This window comes from Sus scrofa, chromosome X (genome assembly GCF_054392235.1).
Source record: "Sus scrofa isolate SSC_HxYL_T2T_F1_AM1 chromosome X, Sscrofa_HxYL_maternal_Yorkshire_Landrace_v2.0, whole genome shotgun sequence".
Classification (NCBI taxonomy): domain Eukaryota; kingdom Metazoa; phylum Chordata; class Mammalia; order Artiodactyla; family Suidae; genus Sus; species Sus scrofa.
The window spans coordinates 71,997,200-72,020,155 of record NC_139401.1 but is presented as its reverse complement, the minus strand read 5'-3'; the positions used below and the strand labels follow the sequence as shown (position 1 = coordinate 72,020,155).

The following is a 22,956-nucleotide window of genomic DNA, read 5'->3' as shown; positions in this document are numbered from 1 at the left end:
GCTAAGTGGCTACCTCAGTGATTTTACTCTTATGTTTCCATTTCTAATCCTATCTCATCACCCTGAATAATCCCAAAAACTGGGGAGGGAAATAAAAGTTAGTTTTTCCTTATAAATTAGTTTAACACTCTTTCCTTAATTTGAAGAAGTATTTGGTATGGGAATTTATTTTGCGTGGGATCCTAATACACACCATATATATAGGGCTCCCTAAATGTAAAAAAAGATCTAGTCTTCATTTAGCTCATTTAGGGTAGACAATTTATAAACAATGTATTATAGACTATAAAGGAAAGGAGGACAATTACATTCCTTTCTTTGTTTCTCATCCTCACTAAGAGGTACAGCAAGTGTTGTGAAGTCTGAAGGAAAATTGATTTCTTCCCTCCTACACTTAGTGAATGTGTGGTGCTGTCTCCAATCCTGCTCCATCATTAATTAAAAAAAAAAAAAACAACCTAAAAACACAGGGTAGTTTGGAACTGCTGGTAGAGGAGTTGGGTAATTTAACAAAAGACACTGACAAAAAAAACAAACCCTTTTTTTTAAAAACAATACTATAATTATAAAGTTGAAGGCACATCCTTGGCAGAAATATGATCAATTACATGCTTATGGAAAAACAAACTAGTGAATATCTTGACTACAATAGGTGATTATTGCACAACATTGTCCACTGCTGTTTTGGGTATCAAACAATGTTTAACAATGGTTAAACATTTAACTAAAAGCATAAGGTTGAGACGCCTGGTTTTGGCTACAAAAGGCATTTATTATTAATGCCATTACAGAAGCTCTTTTAATTGAAGATTTCATGCTTTTGTGCTTTATCTGGTTACCCACACTGGATAAAACACTCAGAAGGACTACAGGAAGTTAGTGTAAAAATAGCTAATAATTTTGCATGAATCTATATTTTTATATTTTGTAAAATAATATTTTCTAAATATAGAAAAGAAACAAAAAATCTAAAAGGAGTGATTCCAGGAATGTTTTTATTCTTATTAAAATAACCAGTAACCAGATGCCTCACCCAAAGAAAATAACAAAATAGAGTAAAATAAATAGTAAGAAAAATAATTTTAAAGCAAAATTCACAAGTAATGGAAAAAAAATTTCTAAGAACATACATTCTTGATTTTTAAGCTGTGTACATAAAAGATACGCACACTTAAATTTTTGGAAACATCTTGTTTACAATGCTATTTTAAGCATTCTGAACAAGGAATACATCCAATAAAATAATACTTTCGCAGTTAAAGCACAATATAAAATTATTTGTTCACAAGGCATCAAATCTAACACTCTAAAATGTTGATACTAAACTAGGAAAAATAACATTTCTATGTTCACAACTGACAACCATACTTCTTCAGACAACAACGCTAAAGAGCTGTATTTTAATCTTTGAAATTTAAAAGGCATCTTTGGATATTTAAGATAAAAGGTACCCTTTAGCTGAGTCTGAACCAGCACTGGATAGCAAAACATCCTTGTTCTCTTCAGACTGAGGGTATGGTTGCTGAGTGACAAAAGAACAACAAATAAAGAACTTCAAATATTCTATTATCAAATTCAAATATAAATCCATTTTCCTTCTATATGGTAATATGTGCATATATTTATGATATGAATAAATATAGACACATACATACACATTTAGAAAATTTGTTCTCACTAGTAACTACTTAAAGGTAGGTACTAACTGGAAGCAGTTCTTGAGCTCCTCCATATGTCACCTCTCTCTCGTGAATACAACTGCTCTATGAAGCTAATGGGAGTTCAGAATTACAAGAGACTTGTGGTAGAGAAATCAAAGATGGCTGCACATATTTTAAGCAGAACTCTTTCTAAACAGCATCTTTTCTGTTCTGGTAGTAAGGGCTGAAATTATATCCTTGGCTTTTCCCAGATTTTACAGGCTGCTCTTTTCATTGCCCTGTGACATGTAGGTCCCTTGGCATGTGGGGCAACTTAACACACACATAGTAATAAAAGGAGTAACTGGCTGTGTTCAAATGCTTCAGAGAGACAGGAAGAGTGAGAGTGAGGGGGAGGGGGAGAGATAGGAAGGGAGGGAGAGAAAAAGGTGCTTCTTTTTCCAAAGTTTCTATTATACATTTGTCATATTAGCTATTTCTTCTTGAAGAAATAAGCTGTGGTGTATGATGGGCAACTGGAATTAAAATAAAAAACAAATATTAAAATTCAAATTGAAAGCACTGGTCTAAAAACCAGCCTAGATATACAAAGTCATTCATATTTCCTTAAAATAGGTTTGCTTTTCTAGATTAATAGCACCTTCAGCAAGTTTCAGTTCTCTCTTTTAGACAGTTGAGATAAAAACGAGATCTTTTCCAAATCTGAAAAGTCAGCATGGAATTATGTTGTAAACGTTTTTTTAGTGTGTGTGAAAGGAAAAGAGAAGAGTTCCCATCGTGGATCAGTGGTAACAAACCCGACTTGTATCCATTAGGACCTGGGTTCGAGCCCTAGCTTCACTCAGTGGGTTAAGGATCCATCATTGCTAGCCTGAAAACTTTTATATGCTGTACATACAGCCCTAAAAAGACACAAAAAGAAAAAAAGCAAAAGAGAAAAAGGAAGTAGGAGAGGAACCCATCTCCCACTACCACCTGATTTCAGACTCTGCTCTGTAAAAAACAATTTTTAGTATTTATTACTGACCTCATGGGGAAATAAGAACTAACATTTACTGAGTACAAATCCTATGTGCTAGGCATTGTGCTAGCAGCTTTACATATGGCAACAGGAACAATTACTAGACATTTATTTATGAGTTTTCTTCATTTCCATAATCTACTTCTGAAATCCATCTTGCAGTTAACAAGGAAATTTAAATAGTGATTCAAATACCAGATCTCTGACCAATGTATTAACTCCCAAAAACTCACAGCAGAACTTTTAAATTTAGATGGCAATGAGAACAAGCCTATGAATTTGACAACCATACTAAATAGTAAGTGCAAATGTTTTAAACTAGAGAAAAGCACAAAATTGGCTAAAAAGTATGGCAACATGCAGAAATTCTCATTTCTGTATTATATATTTTTTTGGACATGTCTATGGCATGTAGAAGTTCCTGGGCCAGGGATCAAACCTGCTCCATGGCAGCTACCCAAGCCACAGCAGTGACAATGCCAGATCCTTAACCTGCTGAGCCATCAGGGAACTGCTATATTACAATTTATTGTAATTTTTGGTAAAAGCAGCTTTGTGCAACAGCATTATTTTAAAGTAATTTTAAGATTATCTAGAACACTAAAAGAAAATCTATTAAATTATAAATATTAGTTAATGTCTTGCATTCTCTCCTTGAAAAAGGACAAATTTAGTGAATCCAGGTAATTTTATATAACCTGTATATGCTAAAGATGGTAGTGTCAATCTGTGAAAAAAATCAGTTGTAAAAGAGGCTCAAAATCTTAAGTTTCTGGACTGAGGCTGTTGGACAAAACTAAGAACAATACAGAGCTGAACTCAGCAGGAGTGAACTAAAAGCTTACACAGAGCTAAGTAGTCATTGAAGAATCTGATGTATTTTTTACAATAATGGAAAGATGGGAAGCAGGGAACTCTATGGGCCTTTAAGGTTTTTTGACCTATAGGATAAAGAAACAAACAAGATACTGGAAAAGTTGTCAGTTATCTTTGTCAATAAGAATCCACCTACCCTTAGCTCACTCGAAAGAAGATAACAAAACTCACTGGGACATCTAATAAAGCAACTGCAAAGACAAAGATGCAGGGAGAATAAGGGGCGGGGGGGGAGGGAGAAAGCCTGTAATAAACAAGGCACATCTATTTTTAAACAGTTTCTACTATTTTTCCATCTTTCCTTCTAGATGCTTTATACAGTGCTTTGAAAGCCACTGCTCTCCAATCTGGCAGGGAGGAGAGCTCAAAAAATCTCCTCAAGATTATGTACCCAAATCTTCAGATTTTTAGTTATCCTTTCTTTGAAATTTTTTTGGTCAAATAAAAAATTATCTATCACTTCAGCAGCAATTTGGCAATCTTCCATTGTAGGACTTGTAAACCGTATTGGTCTACGTTATCTGTTGCTAGTGAAAACAAAAGACTCTGGAAAATAATTTTCAGTGAAGCTAGGTTCCAAGGTGATATCCTGAAAAAGATATTTTTGCCATTAGACAAATGCAACTCAAATAGATTCCCTAACATAAGAGCATGAGACCAACATAAAATCCTGCAATCTATTAAAAAGCTAATGTAACCATGAATGCTGTGTCAGTGCAGAACATCATCACCTAGCAGCACTCTCTGTGGCTTGTTACAATGCACTATCATCATCTTCCCTGCAGTCTCCCACCAGGAGTGAGTGCTTATCAGGCTCACTGGTACCAACACTGTTTATGGATCGTTTATCAGACAGTAGTGAGTTTATGGAGGCTCTGCTGTAATTAACAATCCGGTCCAGCAAACCCAGTTTAGGAGAATTTCTTGAGGTATCATCTATTCCAACATGAACACTTATTTCTGAAGGAGTTTTCTGTCCCATCTGGCTTCGGGCATGCAGTTCATAATTCTCATAAGTTGGTTTCCTGTAACTGGAAAGATGCAAAAGTATACTAGTTTGAAATAACCAAATGTGAACTAGGCACTCATTACATTCAAAAATGAAGAGATTTTGCCTGGTATGAAATGCATAAAAGTGGTCTCTGCTAGAAAAGCAGCTTAAAAGGAGTTGCACAAGGTCATATGATCAGAAATCCTACTTCTCAGAGCCAGTGTACTAGTTTTTACCCCATTCAGTGCTTATGGTTGCTAGGTACAGACTACAAAAGACGATAATTACATAGCTTGACACTTATTATTAAAAACAGTTTATGTGTATTGATCAATACAAAAAAACCTGGCAAGAATATGGATAAAAGGAATACAAAAGAGAAGTGTAAGCAAGCCTTCATACTTACAGTTTAAGGAAGAGAGAAGAAAGTACTACTGAAACAGATGAAGCAGCCATTGCAGCAGATCCCATCCAGGGCTGCAAAACCAAACCAATGGGCAAAAAAACTCCTAGGAAACAAGTCTGGATTAGTTAGAGCAGACAGACAGTACTAGATGGATTACCAATGTGTTCCTAATATATACATACAAATCATTTCCTTGTTTGAGATTTATTTAGCAATTTATCCTCCTGTAGGTAGAGATTTATGCTGTTGTCAATTTTTCACTTAATGGAGTGTTGCTATGAACATTCTTGTACATGTCTCCCTATGAACGTGTTTGAGAACCTCTCCAAGGTACATACCTAGAGGTGAAACAGCTAGGTTATAACACATGTAGACCTTCAACTTCAGGTAGATAGGCCTCAGTTGTCCTCCAAAGTGGCTATACCAGATCATAATCCCCCCAATAGTGTATGAGAGTTCATGTTCTACAAACTCATCCACCCTTGGCTTGGACAGACATTTAAAAATTTGTTCATACGATGAGGATGAGACAGACTTACTGTAATTTTAATTTTTTATGTGCTTACCTGTATTTTTCTACTTTTTCTACAGTGATCATATATTACTTGTATAATTTTAAAAAATAACTTGCTCCATGAATCAATTTCTCCGGGCTCTGACTATTCTTTTACTCTTTGTCCTCTCAGCATCTGTGTGTCCCTGTTGGAGACACACAGATCCTCTTGATAAACAGCTTTGTAATTGTTCTCATGTCATTTCATGTCCTCCTTTGGTTTTCAAACCAGAGAGAACAAGAAGAAAGTGGTAACTTTTTCTTATGTAATTACTAATGCCTTCCAAGACCCTAAGTAACAGGGATGATCAGATGCTTATCAAACAATTCTAACCTGCTTTTTCTTGGTTAAATTCCTTTGTTCAATCTCTCTCTCTCTCTCTCATCTGGTTCCAAACTTAAAAAAAAAAAAAACTGCTGGCTATTAGAAGGCTAAGAAAATTCTCTATGCTATAATTACAAATGTAACAAAACTGTTGCAAGACATGTTTCCTTGAAAACTCCATCTTGTCCTTCTTTACTTTATCCCATCTTCTTGTCTTATTTTATCCCATCTTCCTTCTTTGGAAAAACAAGTCACAGTGCTGGTAAATGACTTAAGTTTAAGAGCAAAGACCTAAAGGCATAAGTGACTTAAGCTTAAGAACTGTTATGTGCCTAGAGGTCAGAGTAAGAGCTTAACCCTTTACCACCTAAGTGGCTTTCTAAACAAACCCTGTATCATCCACCCATAGCCACTCCTCACTTAATCTCACAATAAAAGCAGTGTGGTTTCTTGAGGCAGTGCTCTTGGTCCCTGAGATCTGGAGTTCCCCGGTGCTCTTGGTCCCTGAGACCTTGAGTCCCCCGGCTCCCACCTTTACTTAAGATAAATGTCTCTGTGTCTTGTTTTATGTTAACTATTTTTCCTTAAGTTCCACAGCACCCGTTCTTCAGCCCCATCCTGCTGAGCTGGCCCCGGCACAAAACCAAAAGGGATACAGAGTAAAAAAAAGACCAGAAAGAAATGTACTAAAATATCAAAAGTAGTTGTGCTTGGGTGGTGGTATTAAAGGTAAATTTATTCTCTTCAGCAAAAAATAAGTGAAAAGGTATATAGTACATATGTGTGTATGAGTATATAGAGAAAGAGAAGAAGCAATGTTGCAAAATACTATTAACTGGTGAATTTAGGTGAAGGGTATACAGGTTTCTATTGTATCATTTTTTCTTGTTTATGTAGGTTTGAAATTTTTGAAAATACATAGTTGGAGGAAAAATAAGGTAAAATAAAATAAACCTGCAGACTGCTTATATGTTCCAGGCCATAATGAACATGCTGAAAATTAAAATTATTGATTTTAATATTATATCTCACCATACCAGGGCTACATAAAAAACTGACAAAACTAATAAGACAAAAACTTCCAATATGATAGGACTCTTATGACCTCAGAAAAAAAAGCAATACAAGTCAACTATTACATACCAGCAGCTATGGGAATTCCAATCAGATTATAAATTAGAGCAAAGACAAAATTTATCCGAATCCTCTTGACTGTCTTCCTTGATAAGTCAATACTTGCCACTACGTCCAGAAGATCATTCTGAGAATAGAAATATTTGTGGTATTAGTGAGGGACTCTAACATAACTAGTAACTTGTATTTGATACCATATATACTGAAGACAATGTGTACTTTAGGGTAATATGTGAATTAACTACAAATTTCAGATATTGCTAAAAATTGGACTCAATCTTGCAAGATGTTTTTCAGGAAATTTTTCTCAGGGTTCTGAAAACACTTCTAGGGTTGTATGCTGGTACAGGAACTAAATCCCACTAAAATAACCTCAGCAAGTATTTGTTGATGATAATCTTAAAAGTATATTCCTGAGTCTTATTCTTCACTTTAGAAGCTTGCTTTGCTGAATTGAAAAAGTTTGGAAGCAATAAGTAAGACTTTTCATATTATTACCATCTTGAATTCTCCTTGTCTCAATGACTGGGAGCATGGGAATTAGAAGGACAGAATAGCTGTGTTCAATATATGATACTATGCCTGACCATAAGAGCATTCTCACACTCCTCAAAGGTCAGGCTACAGGACTTACCCTTATCAAAACCACATCAGCTGCTTCAATGGCTACATCAGTGCCTGTGCCAATGGCAATTCCAACATTAGCCATTGCCAGAGCTGGGGAGTCATTGATTCCGTCTCCTACCATTGCTACCCGTTTCCCCTCCTCTTGAAGTTGCTTCACCTTAGCAACTTTGTGGGAAGGTAGAACTTCAGCAAACACCTTAGTAATGCCAACCTGTTTTAGGGAAAATAAATTCCACTCATTTCAAGAAATACTACTGAGTACCTGAAATATAACTCAGCAATAATGAGCATATCATTTTCTACCCACCCAGATGCCCAAATTTTAAAATACTAACATTCAGTGATAGTAAAGGATATGGGGAAATTAGCTCCCTTATACACTGCTGGTGGGTGTGTAAATTGGTACTGTCATTTTGGAGGGCATTTGGCAGTAGCTATCAAACTGCACACATCAATTGGTTCAGTAGTTCTACTTCTAGCTATATTGTTGCCATACTTGCAAATGCATAAAAAGATGTATGCCCAAGGATGTCTATTACTGCTTTATTTATAACAATGAAATTTTCAAAACCATATAAATGCCCATTATTAGAGTAGTAATTAAGTAAATTATGATATATCCATACCATGGAATTCAATGTAACAATGTAGAAAGAATGAAATAACTTTATATGTTCAAACTTGGACAAAAGTTCCAAAACATATATATTGTTATCTAAAAAAAAAAGCAAATTGCGTGAGTTCCCTTCCTGGCTCAGTGGTGACCAATCCGACTAGTATACATGAGGATGTGGGTTCGATCCCTGGCCTCTCTCAGTGGGTTGAGGATCCATCATTGCAGTGAGGTGTGGAGTAGGTTGCAGATGTGGCTCAGATCTCGAGTTGCTGTGACTGTGGTGTAGGCCAGCAGCTGTAGCTCTAACTTGACCCCTAGCCTGGGAACTTCCATATGCCACACCTGTGGCCCTAAAAGGCAAAAAAAAAAAAAAGAAAACTGGAAGTTCCCTTGCAGCACAGCAGTTTAAGGATCCAGTGTCGCTGCAGCAGTGATGCAGGTAGTAACTGTGGCTTGGGTTCAGTCCTTGGCCTGGGAACTTCCACATGCCACAGGAGCAGCCAAAAAAAAGAAAGAAAAGAAAAAGAAAAAGAAAAAGAAAAAAATTTAAGGCATTCTCGGGGCTCATCAGTAATGAACCCAACTAGTATCCATGAGGATGTGGGTTCAATCCCTAGCCTCGCTCAGTGGGTTAAGGATCCAGCATTGCTGTGAGCTGCTGTTTATGTTGCAGAAGTGGCTCAGGTCCTGCGTTGCTATGGCTGTGGTGTAGGCCTGCAGCTCAAACTCTGATTTGACCCCTAGCCTGGGAACTTCCATATGCCATGGATGTAGCTCTAAAAAGAAAAAAAAAATGATCCAATTTATCTTGAAAATACCAGAATTGGGGAGTTCCCACTGTAGTGAATCCAACTAGTATCCATGAGGATGCAGGTTTGATCGCTGGCCTCGCTCAGTGGATTGAGGATCCGGTGTTGCTGCAAGCTGCAGTGTAGGTCACAGATGCAACTTGGATCCCATGTTGCTGCTGCTGTGGCGTAGGCAGGTAGCTACAATGCTGATTCAACCCCAAGCCCAGGAATTTCCATATGCTGTGGGTGCTGTGGATGTGGCCCTAAAAAGCAAAAAAAGGAAAGACAGAAAGAAGGAAGGGAGGGAAGGAAGGAGGAAAATACCAGAACTGTACATCTGTATATGAACATATATGCATATGAAAAATTGTAGGGGGTAGGGCTGCACAGGGAGCATGGGTAAAGAGTGACTTAGGCTTTTTACTTTACAGCCTTCTGTATTTTTTATACAAGACTGTATTTATATATTACTTGTGTTATTTAATAGAAGAGGGGATAAGGCATTCCAAAGTAGAAAAGACTAATGGGAGAAGTTTTAGAGATAAGGCAAATGTAGAGGTCAGTTGTAGAAAAATGCTATGTCAAAGTGGTACCTTAAGAAGATGGCTCCATCAGTGGTATCCAGGATGGACTAGAGAGGGATGTCCATGGAGCTACTGCTGTATTTTAGGCATGAAAATATCAGAGCCTGGTTTAGGCTGGCAGCACTGGTGAAGACTATGGGTAACATTTCAAACTATGTACAGTCACACTCAAGCATCTCATGAAAGCAAATTGCTTTTTGCCTATAACAGTTACAGGCAAAACTCTAGGCAGAAGTTCCTTGGTGGCTCAGTGGGTTAAGGATCTGACGTTTTCACTGCTCGGGTTGCTGCTGTGTCGAGGTTCAATCCCTGGCCCAGGAACTTCCAAATGCAATGGATGTGGCCAAAAAACAAAAAAAAAAAAAACTATAGGTAATATGAACTTTTAGCACCTGAAGGCAAGAAAGAAAATGTACATAAAGAATTAGAAGTTACCACCTACTCCCATCCCAACTAAATAAACCCATTACCTGAGAAGCAATAGATCTAGCTGTTTTACTGTTGTCTCCAGTCATCAGAACTACTTCTAAGCCCATAGATTTCAGAATATGAACAGCCAATTCTGCTTCAGGCTTCACTGTATCAGCAATAGCTATCAAGCCACACAGTTCATCTAATATAGGAGCACCAGAGAACAGAATTTAGAATATGGTGAATGCAGAATAATATTCTGACAACATTTCAGAAAGAAATTAATTTTGTTAAATAAAGTTTTTCAGGGCTTGGCTTAACTCAAAATAGACCACACAGACCTTATACCACAAACCCTCCATACTTGGTTATGAAAATTTCATAGAATGAGGTAGGGGTTACTAATGAAGGTAATGATAGGAAAATGAAAAGAGACTTTACTGGATACGGAAAGATTGATTTTCCTTCTTTAGAGAAGTATTGGCCAATAGCCCCAAACACTTTAGCTAACTGAAAGGCAAATGAAACTGAAAACTAACATTTTTTTTCAAGATGAAGGAGTGAACGGAAACTAAACTGGCAATTTATATTGGAGAAAAAAATTACTGCAAGTAGTTATTTTATTTTAAAAACAGAAGTAAAAACAAAAGTAAATGGTATTTTCTGCTTCTTTCTGGGCCATATAGTAAGATACTATCTTCATACTAGGCAAGGATTAAATCTCACAGCTAGAAACTTACCCTAAAGAAATAAGTTAACAAAAGAAAACACCTAAAACCTCAGAGATGTGGTATTATTTACAATAATAAAATACTAGGAATGGGTTAAATTTCCAACAGGAGAATGATTAAGTTAATTATAGCATATAAGTTTGATAAATTGGGCCACATTGAAATAAGACTGGAAAATATTTATTATTAAATAAAATAAGGCAAAATAAAACAGTATGTATACAAAGATTTTACATTTTTATTCAAATTTATTGAGGAAAAATTTATACACAATAAAACACACTCACTTAAAAATAGTTTATGTACTAATACTGTAAATCAGTGTGTGATGTGTATGTATATATATATATATATCCAGAAATGGAATATATGCAATTAAAAGTGACACTGTGTTAGGATGATGAGATTATGAGCATTATTTTACTTTGCTATAATCTTAATATTATGTTATTTTTAGGTTTAAAAAATCCTTGATTAGCTTTTTAAAAATAGGCTACAGAGGAAAATAACAAACCTGGACAAATGCAAAGGAATTTTAAATTAGTTAACAATTATGTATTGCTAACATTTCTACTTTGCATTCAGACTGCCTCTGAATAACCTTCATAGTTCAGACAGCTCTCAAAAATGCACATAAAACAATAACTGAGATCACATTGAGTCATAGTGTTCTTAAGGAAAACCTTACCATCAACCACCACTAATACAGCAGTCCGACCTTTTCTCTCATGTTCAGTCATGGAATCATCTATATCGTTATTAATGACAAGACCATTTCTAATCATCCACTCCCGGTTACCAATGAGAACTTTGTACTGCTGAGCATTAAGACCATCTGAAAAAAAGTACAGAAATAACACTTAGTGAGCTTGTTTAATATTTATAACAATGCTGCAAGGGACATTCTTCCTGTCTAAACTTGCACAGTCACTACATTGATTGTGGGGTTTTTTTGGTAGAAATCAGCCTACAACAATGATTTCCAAATGTTCAAGAAACATACTCTGCTCTTCCATGCCTCTGGGTCCTTGCACATGTTGCTGCCTCCACCTGGAATGTCCTCACCTCTCCTCTCCAAATACAACTCCATCATATTCTTCTAGAGCCAGTTCAAATGTTACTTTCTTGGTGACGCTTTCCATCTGACCTTTCCCTATCATCTTTCCACAGCAATTGAATTAAATTCAAAATATTTCTTGTGCATCATTACAACCATGAGTAGTTGGATAAGAACACAGAATCACATAGATGTCTCATCTTAAATGTGTGACCACTAACTTTAAGTGGACCCTTAGTGCTGTCTGGCAATTCTACATTTCCCTAGTCCATTCATTCTCCATTCCTTCTAGAGGTTATTGTATACCTTCTCTTCTCTCATTCTCTTACCAGATGATGACTCTACTTCCTACTTCAGGAAGAAAAGAAAAGCAATCAGAAGAGAACTTCCACAAGCTTGCATTGCCACATCTACCCAACTACCTGGGCCTGTGTATCAACTGATCTAGCTTCCCTTCTGGTATTATAAATGGCCCCTAGTCCTATTTAAACACAACTTCTCCATTTGTGCACTAGATTCCCCCTCTTTTGTCTATTTGAGAACATCTCTCAACAATTCTCCCCTGTCTCTCATGCATAACCATATTTTATATTTCTGCTATACATAGTCCTATCTTTAAAAAAAGAAAATGAAACAACCCTCTCTTGATCTCATTTACCACTCTAGCTACTGACTCATTTCTCTGGTTCTGTTTATAGCAAAAATTTTTTTTTGTTATTTCCCCAACACAATTTTTTTCCACTGTACAGCATGGGAACCCAGTTATACATACATGTATACATACTTTTTTCTCCCATTATCATGCTCCATCTTAAGTATCTAGACATAGTTCTCAGTGCTACACAGCAGAATCTCATTGCTAATCCATTCCAAAAGCAATAGTTTGCATCCGTTAAGCAAAATTTCTTAAAAGTATTGTCTCTGTTGGCTGCCTCTAATTCATATCCTCCCATTCTCTCACTCCACTCCAATAAAACCCACTCCAATAAAATTTTTGTCTCTGTTATTCCAAGGAATTGTTCATAGAGTACACCAGTGAACTTTAATAAATCCAATGGCTAACTCTTAATCCTCATATTACTTGTTATATTAGCAGCATTTAACACAGTTGATCCCTCCTTGAAATACTTTCTTCACTTGGCTGATCATCACATTCATATGAGTTACCTCCTCACTCACCACTTCTTCTCAGTCTTCTTTGCTCTTCCTTCCTCATATTCCTGACCTCCTAATTAGTAGTACTGCAGGACTTAATCCTTAAACCTCTTCCCCTTCCCCCATGTACTCTCACTCCTTGGTGATCTTATCCAGTCTTATGGCTTGAAATACCATCTACATGTCAGTGCTATTCAACAGAACTTTCTGTGATGTTGGGTATGTTCTACCTCGTCTCTGTTTAATACAGTCACCACTAACAACATGAAGCTATTGAGCACTGAAATGTGGCTAGTATCATCAAAAGGTTGAATTTTAAAATGAATTAAATTTTAATTAATTAAAAAATTTTAACCTATTAACAGTGATTGTTTTTATTTGTTCTTTTTTTTAATTACTTAATGAATTTTATTACATTTATAGACGTACAACAATTTTCACAACCAAATTTTACAGAATTCTATCCCAAACCCTCAGTTAATTAACTTAAATTTAAAATAGTCACATGTGAAAAAAAAAAAAAAAAAAAAAAAAAGAAAGGAGTTCCCGTCGTGGCGCAGTGGTTAACGAATCCGACTAGGAACCATGAGGTTGCGGGTTCGGTCCCTGCCCTTGCTCAGTGGGTTAACGATCCGGCGTTGCCGTGAGCTGTGGTGTAGGTTGCAGACGCGGCTCGGATCCCGCGTTGCTGTGGCTCTGGCGTAGGCCAGTGGCTACAGCTCCGATTGGACCCCTAGCCTGGGAACCTCCATATGCCGCGGGAGCGGCCCAAGAAATAGCAACAATAACAACAACAACAACCAAAAAGACAAAAAAAAAAAAAAAAAAAAAAAAAAAAAAAAAAAAATAAAATAGTCACATGTGGACTTCCTGTCTTGGCACAGCGGAAAGGAATTTGACTAGGAACCATGAGGTTATGGGTTCGATCCCTGGCCTCACTCAGTGGGTTAAAGATCTGGCGTTGCCATGAGCTGTGGTGTAGGTCACAGACTCGGCTAGGATCCAGCATTGCTGTGGCTGTGGTGTCGGCCAGCGGCTGTAGCTCCAATTAGACCCCTAGCCTGGGAACCTCCATATACGGCGGGGGCGGCCCTAAAAAGCAAAAAAATAAAAATAAAAAAATAAAATAAAATAAAACAAAATAGTCACATGTAACCAGTAGCTACAATATTGGACAGTACAGATCATTAAGTGGATGACTCCCAAGTCTGTATCTCCAACCCAGTTTGATTCCTTTGAAGTTTAGGCCTGTGCAGCCAGCTGCCTACTGGATATTTCCATTTATACAACATCTCCACTTGAATATCTAACAGGCAATCAAACCTAACATGGCAAAAAGTGAACTCCTGATCAGTTTTACTCAATACTGCCCCTCTTGTGATCTTCCCCATCTTGTTTAAATGGTACCTCCATCCTTCTAGGCTGCTTAGGCCACAAAGTTTGGCCTAATTCTTAACTCCTGTTTCTCTCATACCCCAATTCCAATCTGTGAGAAAATCCGACCACTTCTTATGAACTCTGTTGTTATTACCATATTGGTCCAAGCCACCATTATCTTTCACCTACAATATGACAAGACCCCATCAACTCATTTCCCTGCCTCTGCCCTTGCCCTAACCCCCTTGCAACAGTATATTTTTTTTAACCAAAGCAGCTGGAGTAATACTTTTTAAATGTTAGGTTCTTTCACTCCTATACTCAAAACTCTCCAATGAAGGAGTTCCCACTGTGGAACAGTGGGTTAAGAATCCAACTGCAGCAGCTCAGGTCGCTGCAGAGGTGTGGGTTTAATCCCTGGCCCAGAACAGATGCAGCTCAGATTCAATCACTGGCAATGGGAACTCCATATGCTGCAGGTGGCAGCCATTAAAAAAAAAAAAAAAAAAAAAAAAAAAAAACCAAAAAACCCTCTCCAATGGCTTTCCATTTTAGGGTAAAACCCAAAGTCCTTTCAATGTCCTTACATGATTTAGTCCTATAGTACCTCTCTACCTCTCTGACCTCATCTCTTATCCTTTTCCTTCTCATTTATTCTCTTCTAGATACACTATTCTCCTAACTGTTCCTCAAACTAGTCAAGCACACTCCGACTCAAGGCTTTTGTACTTAACATTCCTCCTGTGTGGAAGGCTCTTGTCACAGATATTTACATAGCTTTCTCCCTTCCCCTCCTCAGGTTCTTGCTCAAACATCACCTTCTCAATGAGACCTACCCTGATCAGCCCATATAAAACAGGACCTGCTACTCCCAACATTCCCTATTATCTCTTGCCCTTCATTTTTCTTCATAGCACTAGTTTCAACAGACAGACTATATTTTCTTATTTATTCTCTCACTATCTTGCGTTCTTTCATCAGGAATATAAATTCCATGAGACAGGGAAGTCATCTATTCTGCCCATTACTGATTCTTTAGTGTTTTGACCAATGCTTAATAAAAGCTGTGATGTGAATGAAATTACTATGTATCAGTATGCTTGATACTAGGAGTTCAAAGACAAATAATAAAGATATCAGCTAAGTAGAAATCAGACAGGTAAATAAAGAATTATCACGCAATGTACCTAGTACATTAAGGACCGCTATGACTAAAAGAGCAAATATCTCTGCCTATATAGGTCAGTCAGTGAAGGTTTCAATGAAGAGAGATGTGAGCTGAGTCTTCAAAGATGAGAAAATAGTAAATGAAATTATCTATTAAGTGTGAAATGACATGATGTAAGGAGAAACTCTAAGGAATTCCATATGAGATGGAACACAAAGTACATGGGTTGCAGTGGAAAAAGACAAGATGAATCATTCCAGGAGACAGGAGACATAGTATGGGAAAAAGATCTTGAACAAAGTCCAGAGAGAATGGACTTTGTCCTGTAGGAGATGGAGAGCCTGTAAAGTCAGGATTCTTAATAAATTTCTGTGGAGAGGCTTTAGGATATATACAAACCGCAAACACAGAAATTTTCTGAGGGGCGGGCATAGCTTTTATCACATTCCTCCAAAGATCCATGACTCAAAAATAGGTTATAAACCACTGCAATAAAAGGTACTAGTAAAAAAAATGATATAATCAGACTTCCATGTTAGCAAAATAAATTAATCACCCCACAAATGGCTGGGGAGGTGGGTACACTTAGGTGTGTATATCATGTTTTTAGTCAAATGGACAGACCAACAATAAACTGCAACTTTAGCTGCAGACATGGATTTTAGAGGAGCAGTAGAAACATACAGGTGGTAGAATAAGCAATAAGCATGAGTGAGATTGTACAGAGAGAGTATGCAAAATGAGAAAAATATAAAGAACAAAACTCTGAAGACACCAACATTTAAAAGCAGGCACAAATGAACCTTTCCATAAAAAAGAAAAGAATAGACCTGTGGTTGCCTGGGGGAGGGGGAAGGAGTGGGAGGGATTGGGAGCTTGGGGTTAAGGGATGCAAACTATTGCTTTTGGAATGGATTTACAATGAGATCCTGCTGTGTAGCACTGAGAACTATGTCTAGATACTTATGATGCAGCACAACAATGGGAGAAAAAATTATGTATACATGTATGTGTAACTGGGTCCCCATGCTGTACAATGGGGGAAAAAAAGTGTTGGAAATAACAATAAAAAATAAAGTAAAAAAAAAAAAAGGTAACACTGCTCAAATGTCATATTGTAGAGAAAAATCAACTGAAAACAAGCATGCAAAAGTATTTTGTAACTTTTCGACTATAAAATAAAGGGATTTTTATTACCACTATAAAATTTTTTTAAATAAATAAATAAAAGGAGAAAAGAAGAATCAGAGGAAGATTAGAAGGAACAGTCACAGGAGTTTCTGTCGTGGCTCAGTGGTAATGAACCCAATTAGTATCCATGAGGATGCAGTTTGATTCCTGTCCTTGCTCAGTGGGTTAAAGGATCCAGCGTTACTGTGAGTTGCAGTGTAGGTTGCAGATACAGCTCGGATCTGGCATTGCTGAAGCTGTGGCAATAGGCCAGCAGCTGTGGCTCTGATTAGACCCCTAGCCTGGGAACTTCCATATGCCATGGGTGTGGCCCTAAAAAGACGAAAAAAAAAAAGAGGAAGGAAAGGAAGGAACAGCCATGTAGGTGAAAGGGGAATCTCGAGAAAGCAGAAGCATGGAATCAAGAGAGAAAAAAATTTTAGGAGAGAAGAAACAAATGGTCAACATTGTCAAATGCCTTAGTGAGGTCATACAGCAATGAAGGCTGAAAAGTGACCACTGATTAGGGGAATAAATGAGCTCATCAGTGGACTTAGAATAATTTCACCAGTATGGATGAGACAGAAGTCAGATTGTACAGTGAAGAAGTGAATTCAGCAAGCCTGGACTACTCTTTCTAGAAGCTTGGATATTAAGGAAAAGAAAGATAAGACAAAATCTAGATGCGAAAACAGAGACTTTGATGGAGGAATGTTTATATGTTTAGGAAAAGGAGCTACTACAGAAAGTTAGAAAATAAGGAAGCAAGGAGACATTACGGAGCATGAAGTTCCTGAGGAATCAAGAGAAGGTGGGATCTAGTACAAAGATAAGGGGATTCATTAGGCAAGAAGAAGGATACTTCTTCCCCTGAAAAAGGGAAACATTCCAGGCAGAAAACCTGAAAGAACACATCAGAGAACCTTAAATTTCTGTGTGAAAAATAAGCCAGATAATGTGCTTAGGGAACTAGGGGAAAGGCCATAGGATACAAAAGGTTTGGAGCAGCTGTGGTGAGAAATAAAAGAAAGATAGCTGAACTAAGATGGAATATCAACTAAAGCTAGACTTCATCAACCTCTACTGTAATCAAGGAGCACAGTGGGAAAATGTTCTTGAGTAATTTGAGTGAAATAATTATAAGTCCTATGGTAAAATTGATTTGAGAGAATGAAACCATGATGCTGTTCTTTGTTTCTTATATAACAGTTTGGATTATAAAGTTAGGTATCTGTTCATAACTGTCCCATAATTGGTACTACAAAGAAAATTAGCTTACTTGAGAGGTGAGCATCAATAATCATGGAAGACGAAGTTGATGACTGTTCATTACTTGCATCTATTTGAAGCAGGGATGAATTTTTAATATTATTTTCCTCTATTTTCCAGTTATTCTTACGTAGCAAGCCTTCAATATTGGTGACTTTACAGCTAATACCACAGCCTGGCACAACCTGGAAATCTATGCAGGTACCCAAGGTTTCAGTGTCCAGTTCCTAACAAATAGAAACAGAAGGATTTCCTCTGCTGTTCTAATAATCCAAGGTCATCATTAGCAAGAAAAAGATTAATGCTGGTTAATTCTCAATGTTTAGACACATGCTATATGCCTAGTTAATTCTAAATGTTTAGAATTGTCACTTATCACTGCCTATTTGACAGTGGATTTTCATAAGGATGAAGGAATAGACCATTGAGTATAATGTTCAAAGTCACAGGAGAACCTCAGAATCCTTTTTTTTAAATCCCACTCTGTAAGCTTTAAATTAGATTTAGGGAAATAAAATGTGGAAGGTCTATCAGTATTATCTGTCCCTTCCAGTAGAGAATTACAATTTAAATACGTATGCATGTATTTATTTATTCTTTTTGGCTGCACCCATGGCATATGGAAGTTCCCGGGCCAGGCATCAAACCTGTGCCACAGTAGTGACCTGAACCACTGCAGTGACACCAGATCCTTAACCTGTTGCATCACAAGGGAACACCACAAGTTAAATATTTAATTCTATTGTCAAGTCAGATTTTTCTATTCAGTACAGGGAAAAAGGTAACAAAGAACAGGGCCTTTAGTTACCAGAGGGCCTCTCTAATATGTTTCTGTGTCCTAAGTAGGCCAAAGAGTTCTGGTGGCCATCATTATTTGCTGGCTCTTTATATCTTCATCCTTTCTGTTACTTAATTTGGGTGTAAAAAAAGCCAGGTCAGTAATAACTAAAGGTTAAAAAGGAAAGAACAGGAGTTCCCGTCGTGGCTCAGTGGGAAAGAATCTGACTAGCATCCATGAGGACACAGGTTCAATCCCTGGCTTCGTTCAGTGGGTTAAAGGATCTGGCATTGCTGTGAGCTGTGGTGTAGGTCACAGACCCGGATCAGATCCCATGCTGCTGTGGCTGTGGTGTAGGCTGGCAGCTGTAGCTCTGATTCAATCCCTAGCCTGGGAACTTCCATATGTCTCGGGTGTGGCCATAAAAATACAAAAAAAAAAATTTAAAAGGAAAGAAGAAATAAAGAAATGGCAACACCAATGGTAGAAATTGCCACATTTTAACTGTGAAATTATGTGAGATAATTTACAAACAACTTGTGCAAATCAATAAGAAAAAGGTAATCTTGAGAAAAAAATAGGCCAAGGAGTTCCCATTGTGGCTCAGTGGTTAATGAATCCGACTAGGAACCATGAGATTGTGGGTTCCACCCCTGGCCTTGTTCAGTGGGTTAAGGATTTGGCATTGCCATGAGCTGTGGTGTAGGTCACAGATGCGGCTTGGATCCCGCATTGCTGTGGCTCCGGCATAGGCCAGCGGCTATAGCTCCAATTCGACCCCTAGTCTGGGAACCTCCAAATGCCGCGGGAGTGGCCCTAGAAAAGACAAAAAAAAAAAGAAAAAGAAAATAGGCAAGTACACAAACATATAGGGTATAGAAAAAAATCAAATGGCCAATACACATGCAAAAAGGTGCTCAACATTATTCAGAATTAAGAAAATGCAAAGTAAACCATCAATGAATAAATATATTTTACTTAGCGAATTGGAAAAAATAAAGCATTGGCAAGAATGTGGGGAAATAGGCATTCAAATTCTGGTGAAAGTTGCAAGTTCCCTCATGAGTCAATAGGTCAAGAATCCAGCATTGTCACTGCTGTGGCTCTGGTTACAGCAGTGGTACAAGTTGGATCTCTGGCTTGGTAACTTGCATGCCCCAGGTGTAGCCAAAAAAAAATTTATGGTAAAGGTATAAACTGGTACACCCTTTCATGTGGATATTGGTAATATTTGTCATTGGTGATACTCATCACAATTTAGCTGCATGTATCCTTTGATCTAGCAATTGCACTGATAATCATTTAACATAGAGATAAACTTGCAAAAGCTGACAGTGTACATTGTACACTGTAACTGTACACTGAAAGAGTCAAAAACCCCAATTATACAATAGAATATAATATAGTCATTATAAAACAATGAGGCTGATCTTTACATCTTGATATGGAAAAATCACTTAAACAAATTTTATAAGGTACCAAAGATTGGTCATTGTATGACCTTTCTGTAAAGTTTAAAAAATAATAAATGGTTAACATATGCACAATTTTATGAATATACTAAAAATTATTGAACTGCATTCTTTTACAAGAGTGAACTTTACAGTATGTGAATTTTATCTCAATAAAGCTGTTATTTAAAAAGATTGTTGGAGTTCCCGTCGTGGCGCAGTGGTTAACGAATCCGACTAGGAACCATGAGGTTAAGGGTTCGATCCCTGGCCTTGCTCAGTGGGTTAAGGATCCGGTGTTGCCGTGAGCTGTGGTGTAGGTTGCAGACGCAGCTCAGATCCTGCGTTGCTGTGGCTGTGGCGTAGGCCGGTGGCTACAGCTCCGATTCAACTCCTAGCCTGGGAACCTCCATATGCCATGGGAGTGGCCCAAGAAATGGCAAAAAGACCAAAAAAAAAAAAAAAAAAAAAAGAATCCCACTGCAGGAGTTCCTGTCGTGGCTCAGTGGAAATGAACGTGACTAGGATCCATGAGGATGCAGGTTGGATCCCTAGCCTCACTCAGTGGGTTAAGGATCCGGCATTGCTGTGAGCGGTGGTGTAGGTCGCAGACTTGGCTCAGATTCTGCATTGCTGTGGTTGTGGTGTAGGTGGGCAACTGTAGCTCCAACTCTAGGAACTTTCAAATGCCGCAGGTGCAGCCCTAAAAAGCCAAAAAAAAAAAAAAAAAAAAAAAAAGAATACCACTGCAACGGCTCAGGTTGCTGTGGAGCAGAGGGTTTGATCCCCAGCCTGGAACAGTGGGTTAAAGGATTCAGCGTTGCCACAGCTGTGGCTAGGCTGCAACTGTACCTTGGATTCAGTCCCTGTCTAGAGAATTTCCATATGCCCCAGATGTGGCCAATAAAAAAAGATTGTGAACAAGTTAACACAAACTTTGGAAAGAGGAATTACGGAAGGGGGCAGGGAATGAGGCTTTACTTTTTTATTACATAACTCTGAACTATCTGAATTTTCCTACCATAAATATGTATTACTTCTATTTAAATTTTTAGTTGACAGGTTGATTACAGTTAATTTCTCTTGTCATCTTTACACTTTTCTGTATGAAGAAATTAAGACAACATACCAAAAAAATGAGAAAACACAAACCTCTCTAGCTCCATACCAACTATATGTGTAAATCATATAAACAAGGGAAAAATTGTACCTGCTTGCAATATTTGGTTATGGCTGCTCCTAGAGGGTGTTCACTGTTACTTTCAGCAGTTCCCACAATGGCCAGGATCTTACTGCGTGATATTCTGTTACTTTCCACTAGAACTTTTACTTGATTCACTACTGGGGTTCCATGGGTAATGGTTCCAGTCTTATCAAATACCACTACCTTTACCTGTAAGAAATTAAAATACAATGTACCTATATGATTTGATAATTCTTAACATCAGCTTTCCAGAAATGAGAAATAGGTTTACTTTAATATACATTACTACTTTGCTTCTTAATAAACTGACCTTTGATTTAATTGGAATTTGAGAGAATAAACTATCTTTGGGAGAATAAAAGGAAGGGAGAATAAGGGAAGAAATACCCTTAGTTATGCCTAATAGCCCTCTGTTGCAAATGTTCAACATACTGTAGATATATGCTAACTAACTAAAACTAATTGCCAAGGGTTGGCTGTTAATGGGTAATTAAGAGGTTCCTCTAGTCCCTATAGGGAAGGAAAAAGGCTTTCAATAGTAATGAATTATAGACCTATAGGGGAAATCTGGGCAGCAGTCAGATGGTAGAAGAGAAAGGTAAGTAATTAAGTTGAAGTGTGCACTAGGTAAGACCTTCCGGGTTGCTTTGACTTTATTGTATCTAAATGAGAAGCTTGGTCTGAGAAAAAACAGCTCATGGAAACAATGAGTGCAACTCACCCCAGACTGGAAAAAGGAAGAGTCTAGAATTAGAGAATATAGTCACCTCACAGTAAACTCAGAAAACAAACCTTGAGAAATGAATATCTTGAGGAATTGAGATGAAAAGAGGTCTGACAACTAAAAACAAAGCATGATTATGGACAAGAGAAAAAATAGCTATAAAGGATATTAGGGACTTAGGAAACTAGAATATAGCCAATAGATTAGATAATAATACTCTATCACTATCAATTTCTTGGTTTTCATCTTTGTACAGTGGTTATATATGAGATCGCCCTGGTTCTTAGGAAAGGAGCCTCATATATCTGCAGTGAAGAGTATATGGGAGGTCTCTGTGCTACTCTTGCAACTTTTATTTAAGTTTGAAATTATATTGAACTTTAAAATTACTATAAAAATTAGTAGCCTGTATTTACTGGCTACATGAGGTTCCAAATCTGTCCTAAGCTGTGTTCTCTGTTTACTACGTGCATCTGTATATAGTTTATATTCTTATAATAAGAATATACTAGAAGGAATATGGTTTTAGTTGAAGTCAAATAGCCTTATTTGAGACTATAATGGAAATTTTAATATGAGACAGATAAAGGATATTAGGACAAGATTATACTCCTGAAGTCACAGTTACAAATTGTCAGCTGGTGGCAGCAAAGGCAGAGAAACTGCAATGCAACTACAGAGCACTATCTAAGGTTGAAGAGCACAAACATGGAGTCACACACAAATAGGTTAGAAGCCTGATAGGCTTGGGCAAATTTTCCTGAGCAAATACTTATTGTGTCTTGCCCTAAAGAATGGTCTAATATGAGCTGGGATAGGACCCCAGGTTTTCCACATCAAAGTCTACTCTAAAGAAAGTTGGTCTTGGGGGAGGAG

The 22,956-nt window shown here is 37.4% G+C and overlaps 1 protein-coding gene across 2 annotated transcripts in view; it reads right to left on the bottom strand.

The window, feature by feature from the left end:
• Positions 1-978: 978 nt before the first annotated feature.
• ATP7A (ATPase copper transporting alpha) overlaps positions 979-22,956 on the bottom strand; it is a 137,151-nt gene continuing 115,173 nt past the window's right edge. For both annotated transcript variants that reach the window (XM_003135200.5, XM_013990937.3), the window contains 8 exons: positions 21,363-21,545; positions 17,934-18,150; positions 11,416-11,562; positions 10,056-10,198; positions 7,602-7,805; positions 6,977-7,094; positions 4,956-5,058; positions 979-4,589 (listed from right to left, as the gene is read on the bottom strand). In XM_003135200.5, the coding sequence (XP_003135248.1) occupies positions 4,313-4,589; positions 4,956-5,058; positions 6,977-7,094; positions 7,602-7,805; positions 10,056-10,198; positions 11,416-11,562; positions 17,934-18,150; positions 21,363-21,545 (1,392 nt within the window). In that variant the 3' untranslated portion in view covers positions 979-4,312. The remainder of the gene's footprint in view (positions 4,590-4,955; positions 5,059-6,976; positions 7,095-7,601; positions 7,806-10,055; positions 10,199-11,415; positions 11,563-17,933; positions 18,151-21,362; positions 21,546-22,956) is intronic.